The sequence below is a fragment of the Salvia splendens genome, chromosome 20 (genome assembly GCF_004379255.2).
Source record: "Salvia splendens isolate huo1 chromosome 20, SspV2, whole genome shotgun sequence".
NCBI classification, from domain to species: Eukaryota; Viridiplantae; Streptophyta; class Magnoliopsida; order Lamiales; family Lamiaceae; genus Salvia; species Salvia splendens.
Genome location: NC_056051.1, coordinates 19,978,271 through 19,986,419, shown reverse-complemented (window position 1 = coordinate 19,986,419; position 8,149 = coordinate 19,978,271). Strand labels below are relative to the sequence as shown.

The 8,149-nt window shown below is 35.6% G+C and overlaps 1 protein-coding gene across 1 annotated transcript; it reads right to left on the bottom strand.

Annotated features, from left to right (window-relative positions):
• Positions 1-6,332, bottom strand: LOC121782791 (probable serine/threonine-protein kinase SIS8). Its single transcript, XM_042180737.1, has 14 exons — positions 5,666-6,332; positions 4,062-4,502; positions 3,718-3,821; positions 2,983-3,357; positions 2,486-2,787; positions 2,212-2,252; positions 1,803-1,871; positions 1,596-1,696; positions 1,405-1,483; positions 1,224-1,322; positions 1,059-1,127; positions 906-955; positions 648-824; positions 1-525 (listed from the first exon to the last, which is right to left on the bottom strand). Exons 1-14 carry the CDS (start codon positions 6,044-6,046, stop codon positions 420-422), a joined length of 2,394 nt encoding a protein of 797 aa, XP_042036671.1. The 5' UTR covers positions 6,047-6,332; the 3' UTR covers positions 1-419.
• Positions 6,333-8,149: the final 1,817 nt, after the last annotated feature.

The following is an 8,149-nucleotide window of genomic DNA, read 5'->3' as shown; positions in this document are numbered from 1 at the left end:
TAGAAAAGATATGCTAAATCCCTATAATATCTAAATTAAATAATAATAATAGAGGTTCGTATCAAGAGACCCTTTTTTACAGTTACTTTTTTATGGTCTCAACAGATGCCCCTAATCCACCCCCCTCTCTCCGTCTAAATAAGATTTATTACAAATATACTCACCTACATTGGTGAACCCTAATACCTTCTCAACTTTTTCTCCATTTTCTCAAGAATTTAATGTTTTCCCCCAGCTGCACTTATGAGAGACTTGTTTTAAGTCCAGGCGAGTTTCGTTCCCGGTTGCATCAAGCTTCGCCAATGAACCACTGCCTACCCGATCCAATTATGTTCCTTAGCAGCTGTACATTTGAAGATTTCTAAAAACCCACTCCTGCTCTGGCTGGTTCTTCGAACGAGTACTGAGCTATTGTTACATCAGAGATGGGTTTCACTACTCTCAGTTGTTTTCTGCACTCTAAGGCGACGCACACGTTTGAGTCGAGCAATAATCTGTGCAAACGAAGGGCGTCCCTGTGGGTTTCTACAGAAACAATGTTGCCGAATTTAAAACTCACTTCTTAGTGTTTGGTTAGAATTTTATCTCAGATTCAGCGGTTGTCCCCACACAAACATGAGAGTCAAGAATAGTGTGAGAAACTTTACCTAATCCAGCAATCGCGTATTATATCTGCAACCACTGGATCAACCATGGGCGGGATGTCAAGGTGTCTGTCTTGAAATCCAACGGCTCCAACAACTTGCATCGAGTTCATTTCTGTCCATGGCACCCGGAGAGTTGCCAGCTCCCATAAAATGACCCCAAAACTATATACATCAGATCTGCAAATAAGGAAAAACTGAACCTATTAGCAAGGTGAAAATCCTACTTTTCAAGACTAGGCCGATAGATCATGAACTCACTTCTCGTTAGATGGTTCATTCCTTAGAACTTCTGGTGCCATCCACTCAGCCTACACATAAGATTAAATCGCGAGTGAATATTTTATAATATCTTTCTAGCTTCTCTATGTTCTTTGTTTTCACCCTTGCAACAAATGGGTCAGTGGGCATTACCGTTCCAGCAGTAGATTTAGAAGATAGAAAAGTGTTGTGCTGCAGGCGCGACATCCCAAAGTCACAAACCTAAAAGGTATTGGATTATTAGATATTAGCATGGATATGAAAAGCAACTCTATTGTTTATAATTGATAGGGTTGTAGTAATACACAACGACCGCACCTTAACGACCCAATTTTTATCAACAAGAAGGTTTGGAGTCTTGAGATCTCGATGCACGATAATTGGATGGCTAGTGTGTAAATAATTCATTCCCTTGGCCTGCAGATAACAAAATATTAACAGAGAGTCGAAGAAACTTTACAGGAGAAACAAACTGGAATGGAACACCTAAACACAATACCACATCCATGGCCATCCTTATTCGTCTTTTTTCATCGATTTGGATATTTGGACGGTGCAGCAGCTTATACAAGCTACCTCTGCAAATAGCCAGGAAGAGAACAAGTTATTAGATGAGCTTCATTTTTAGAAGGTTAGAATAAGACGGAAGATATCACAAAAGGTATTTCCATTAGCTAGCGAGATATTAACCTTGGGAGAAATTCCATCAATATAGACATATTTGGGGGCCGTAACACAGCTCCCATGAAAAGAACAATGTTTGGATGTCGCAACCTCAACATAATCTCAATCTAAATCAAACAACAAGCAAATACAAGCTCAATAAATAATTGAAAAGTTTCTTTCAAGAATGTAAAATGTCATGCATGAGATGCATGCTTGAAAAATCTCGCTTACCTCACATCTAAACTGTGCTAGTGCATCGCCTGATATATCTTGTTTCATAAACCTCTTCAATGCAACTTCCTGTAAGTTAATAACAATCGATGTGTTACAATGAGTATAAATAAAAAAAGTCATAGACAGTAGCCATCCATATTAAAAGACAAACACAACAACGATACGTATCCCTACATGCTCATACCAGCAAACTGGTCTAAATCCAGAAGGAACTCAGCGAGTATTATGTGGCCTGACACCTTGCTAAAATATACATTCTGAATGTTGAGAACAAATCCAAATGTACCAGACTTGCACCAGAATTATGTGCATACTTTTTAACTTCAGAATACCCATTTGCCATAAAATGCATATTCAAGGAAAGTTAAACCCATTCTCATAAAAACAAAGGAAAGTAAAAACTCACCGTGCCATTCCATTCTGCTCGGTAGACCTCACCATAAGATCCTGCAGGATAAGCATGCGTTCAGTATACAAATATACAAAATTGAGCAAAACTGGGGAATCAGTAAATAGGGATTGAGGAATTCCAAAAAAATGACCCGGTATGGGTGGCATAGAAAGTGTGGATCTAGATTTTCCATATAATATTACAGAAGTACATGGACTCAGCCACATATATTCACAGAAAATCCACAACCCTCAAAGAAGGATAAAATCAGTAATAACACAACTCTTACCTATACCAATGCGTTCACCAATCTGAAGATCCTCCCATAACATTTCGGCTACTCCATTTATTGCCGAATCAATTTGCATATCTTGAATCTTGTTAGCATTAGACTGGTCAGTGTAGGCTATGTGTATAGCCTCTCCATTTCCAGAAGAATCGATAAGTTCAGTAGCAATTGCAGCACCATCATTTGGGATGTCTTCATCCTTTCTGTCTTTGAAAGTTACTCTCCGTTCGTGTTGGGTATCAGAAGATGGTCTGTATCCAGCTGAATCCAGAGGCACATGCAATTGTTCAGTTGCATCTTTCCTGCCGTTATGTAAAACTTGTCAGCACAACAAGAATATCATTTTACACCCAATCAAACTCACTCTCCACAGTATTCTTTCTTTGCACCAAGTTTCACTCTCTAAGACCATTGGTAGTTTTATCCTGATGTGAGTAATAACAACACAGTACCAAGTTCTAAAAATAAATCAGTTTGCTAGCAGCAATAATAAGTACCTGGGAGCATCTTCAACTCGCAACTCTACCACATTTGTTTTCTTGCCAGCACCCAATGGCATTTCACATATTTCACTTGAAGGTAGATAAATATCTCCAGTAACATGCTCCAACATGTCTGACTGGATTTTTCCAGCGAATCTTCCACCGTTTCTATTTGATACAGTAGCAACCTGAGATGAGTAAAAACTTGAACTTCCAGTTTTGGCAGTTTCATCTACATAGGACGCTTCAGCTCTGGTTCCTTGGTCAGGTGCTGAAAATGAACCCTTGCCAACTGTTGTGATATCAAACCCAAAATTTTGAAGACGCCTACTGGGTGCTTCAGCAGGAATGAGAGCCCCAGGAGCACCCATCAGATCAATAATATATTCACTGCACCCATTCAGAATGCATTATGTGCTATTACACTTACACAACAGTATACACAACACTATTTTTGACCAGGATAAAAATGAAGATTAACTCATTCAAAAAGTCAATCTATGAACTAACAATTCGAACTTGAAGACAAATTTTCTTCGTTAATGGGTTTATGCATTATGGCAGGACATTAATGATGAAATAGAGCGCAAAGAGAATATGCAAACCTAGCAACAAGCACGTTATTACTTTCACTAGGCTCAAAAATATTTTACGCTTCTGGATTCTTACAATAATGGCAAGACCTCTATGATGAAACAGAGCAACTACATAGAAATATTTTTTGCAAACTAGCATTAGTCCAGCTGTTACCTTCCATTGTCCAATTTTATCAAGTTTACAGCTCCTTCATCAGTGCCAGTATGATAACTCCCTTTGACTAGCTTACATGGAATGTTAACCCTATCAGCAAGTACCTAAAAACATAACCTGTTATCAGAATTGTAGTTCAAGTATTGTAAGATTCCAATTTGTTGACAAATAAGAATCAAGAATCAGTGGTTCACATATATTAGTATGAAGTAGTCACTGTACTAATATGAAGTAGATAGCCAAAACTACTACTTCACCCAAGGAAGCTTATAGATTTTAGCTCCTTATGTTGATGATATCATGATGCACCCTTTCCATTAAATGGAGAGAAAATCTTTTACGACCTTAAAGAGTAAGGCCCTTTGGCGTGAATGGCCAATGTCAAGAGAACCAAGGGGAAGGACAACTGTGTTGAAGTTGACTCTTAACTCCTGACTCCGTGCCCTCCATCTCCAAAACATTTCTTCAACATCACTAACAGGACCTCCCATTCTTTCAACAATAAGATCAGCAATTTTTTGAACTAGAGAGCTTGTACTCTGGCTTGTATTTAGAGCAAGATACTCCATGGACATAAAATGCACTATTTCCTCAAGTCTCCGAAGCTCCATATCAGCACCACGGTTGACTGAAACCACCTCCAGGCCAACAGTATTCAACACCGATATTGCTTCAAGATCTACTAGGGATGGCATGTTGGTTTGGACCATCGAACTGGAATCAATTCCACAAACATCATAGAATCCATCTATTACTTTCTCATCATAATTTACAACATTACAGCTCTGCATTAAAGAAAGATGGGTATGTAATCAATAGTCTGATAAACAATTCAAGACTATAATGCATTTTTACAGGTTTTCCTTCCTTTGTTAGGAAGGGATGTTCTTTGATTAGTATATGAAGTGGAGATGATTCTAATCAACATTATCAACTATATAAATATATGACCCCATCCACACAACACTCGACAAGAAAATATGAAATGAAACCAGATAAGGAAAAGGAAAAGGGAAAGGAAAAGAAAAAGAAAAAGAAAAAGAAAAAGAAAAAGACAGAAGATAGACATAACCCAAAAGCATAAAGGTCTTTGAAATTTTACCATTAACTGCACGCCTGCACAAGTCTAAGTGAACGTCGAATGTATATGGCTATTTTAGTAGGTTTATCAGCTAAAATGTTCACAAGAATCATAATATTCTCAAGAGGATGCGTGTTATATAGTAACTTGATTTTTCATTCATATTATTACAATTGAATTAGATCAGGTGCAAGTTTAGCAGGTAACTAGGGACAATTGTATAAATGTCTTCTCCATTCCATAAGAAAATGTATCTGCCCCGTACATGACTACATGAGAAAGAAAAACTAGCAAGCAAGTTTAAAATCATTACGTGTTATGACAAGCTACTATCCAACATATGCATATAGCGTTTATTAAACGGTGTACCATAGATGACAGTGGCAAAGGTAGAAGACAATCTCTCTAGTAGCATGATATTTGCATCATTACTAATTTGCCAGGACTTAATACCACTAAGCAAATTACCAAATAACAACATCAAGAGATGTAAAGCAGATTCCTTTCGAGCAAAATACATGACATAGTAGAACAACTAATCCTAACAAAATTCCAGCAAAATGCAATGTCTAAAGTAGAATACATTGCTCAGTTTCCGGATATTAAGTAGAAGTGTAGAACTAATAACCGTCAAACAATGAGAAAAATATAATCTACTCTCCCAAACAGCAAATTCACTAGCCTGAATTTTGTTTTAATTTTAAAATCTCTAGACAAAATTAAACAGCAGTAAAGGATCAACTTCGCACGTAAATAGAAATGTTAACTACACTCTTAATCAACGATGCATGTAACAACTGAAACACCTAAAACATCCCATCCCCCCCTCCCAAAAAAAGCACAAGATAAAAGATCGATTTTTTTTACCCAATATCGGAGGGCTAGAAATTCAGCTAGGCTTTGAGAAGGAGAGCGGCCAAGACTAATCTGCTTAACCGCGTTGATTTGAGCAGTTTCCGAGTCAACGCCGGTTTGACCTGGATCCGAAACGCTGATTGCCAGCGCCAATTGCATTTGGAACTCCTCTTCGAGGTAATTGAAATTGGTGCCCGCGGCCTCGTTCTCCGACGAGGACGCCGTCTGCGGCAAATCGGGCAGCGGAGACGGCGAAGGAGACGGAGATGAGGACTCCGACAGCTGCGACGACGCCGTTTGAGGTGGCTGATCGGGGACGGGAGGCGGCTGGCGCGGCAGATTCTGGTGATCGCCGATGTGCAGCTTCCGCAGGAAGTGCTTCATCTTCGGCATGGCCGCGCCGTAAAAATATGAATTAATTTACAGAATGAAAAATGAGTGGCGGAATAATCTATAGGCGGTGAATTGGATTGGGGTTAGGGTTTATGGAGGGGTGGAAGTGGGGAGCGGTGGGTGAAGTGGGGAGGAGTGAGAGAGCAATGAATGTTCATCGTCAAGCTACACTGTAGCTATGGGGAATAAGTATATTTACTCACTGCTTCCCTCCAAAGGCCTCCTCCATTTCCAAACCAACTCTCTCTTCTCTCTTCCCTCTTCTCTGTTTGTATGTATATATATGTGTGTATAAATGTGTTTATGGATAATTTCTGGAAACGCAATTAACAAATTCTATGGCTTTGCAAATTTAAGTCGGTTAAATATGGTATAAATAATCTCTAAACGTTGATTAATTAATTAAAAGTGTATGCTAATACGCGCGTGTGTGGTTTTTCCAAACTTTTACTATGACAAACATCATCGCTACTACTATGCAAATTATTACTTATTACTTTTTTCATTTTTTTTTATAATTGAACCGTTTTGTTATTTCAAGAAGATTTTTATAATTGAATCATTGTACATATAGTAATAATTAACTAACTTTTTATTTCTACCTTATTTTTTTTCTTTTACTTATTTTATTTATTTTCTATTTTATTTTTTTATTTTTATCTATTTTATTACCTACTCATTTACAATATTCAATGCCTGCGAATTATATTATAGATACTAGGTATTTAAGGAATGGGATCCTCTACTGTGTGAGAAAACACAGCAACTGGTGTTGTGCTCAAAAACGCCAAATATATAGAATGAAATGCAGCATTTATTTTTGGTCCTATTTCCTGTATATGATTTATTAATTTTTATAAAACTCCTTTTTCATTTAAGTACTCCACTTAATAACATTGTAAATTTCATTTATATCCATGAATAAAATACTTACAAACTCTAGTGATCATATCATATATTATATGCATGTTCTATTTGTCTTTAATGGAGTATTTTTTTTATTTATTTACCATTTTTTCTTTTTTCTTAATATTTTTATTTTATTTTATTCTAGGAATGTTTTATAATATCATAACTACAATCTAAATAAAATAAAAGTGTTTTAGAAAATAAAATAGTAGTACTCTTAAACAAAAAATAAAAAAGTATAACTGAAATAAAAGTATTTTAGAAAATATAATAATAATATTAAACAAAAAATAAAAATAATTTTTAAAAAAAATAAAACATACTCCACATGGAGTATAATAGTGCTCCATATATGACATGATAATTACAGTTTGTATGTATTTTATTTATGAATCCAACTGAAATTTACAAATCTTTAAGTGTTTAAATGAAAATATTTTTTATAATAAAAAAATATACATAGAAAAAGGTTAACATATACATGCTGCGTTTCATTCTATATAATTGGCGTTTTGAACACAGCACCATTTGCTGTGTTTTCTCACACAGTAGAGGATCCCATCCCAGGTATTTAATCCTATAATTGTGAAATTCATTAATTTTATTGTTTGTACCATATTATAATAAATTGTAATAAGATGTTTAATGACTTGTAATACATATTTTATAATAAATTAATTATTATAGTTTTTATTCTATTAAAATAAATTGAAGTAATCAATATATATTTTTAAGATTTGATTATTTACAACATCAGACGACGTCTGAAATAATTAATTCCACTAATAATAATTAATTTATTATTATTATTATTATTATTATTGTTGTTGTTTTAATATATCACTCGTCTTTTTAGATTTACGTGGTAGTATGTATAACATTCGAAGATTCAATGCATTGACCAAGCTTCTTGAAATTGATATTTTGTTGCAAGATAGTAGTATCTGTTATTAACAGATAAGTACGTATCAAGTAGGAGTATTGATTTTACGGAAAATTTAGTATTTTTATTTGTTTTTTGCGAAAAAAATGGAAATTGTTTTGCCTATATTATTAATTACTGGTCTTTATATTTGAACCGAATGAAGTTTGATACTACCTCCGTCCCTAAAAATTTGTCCCACTTTGACCCGACACGAGTTTTAAAAATGTAATGGAAAGTGAGTTGAAAAGTTAGTGGATTGTGGGTCCTAC

What these genes read in the sequence shown, in the direction of transcription:
- LOC121782791 (XM_042180737.1), bottom strand. Translation starts at nt 6,046, where the DNA reads ATGCCGAAGATGAAGCACTTCCTGCGGAAGCTGCACATCGGCGATCAC. An exon ending in TGGTGAACGCATTGGTATAG is followed by an intron (nt 2,253 to 2,485) that starts GTAAGAGTTGTG and finishes CTTATCCTGCAG; the next exon opens with GATCTTATGGTGAGGTCTAC. An exon ending in TAAGGATGGCCATGGATGTG is followed by an intron (nt 1,323 to 1,404) that starts GTATTGTGTTTA and finishes TGTTATCTGCAG; the next exon opens with GCCAAGGGAATGAATTATTT.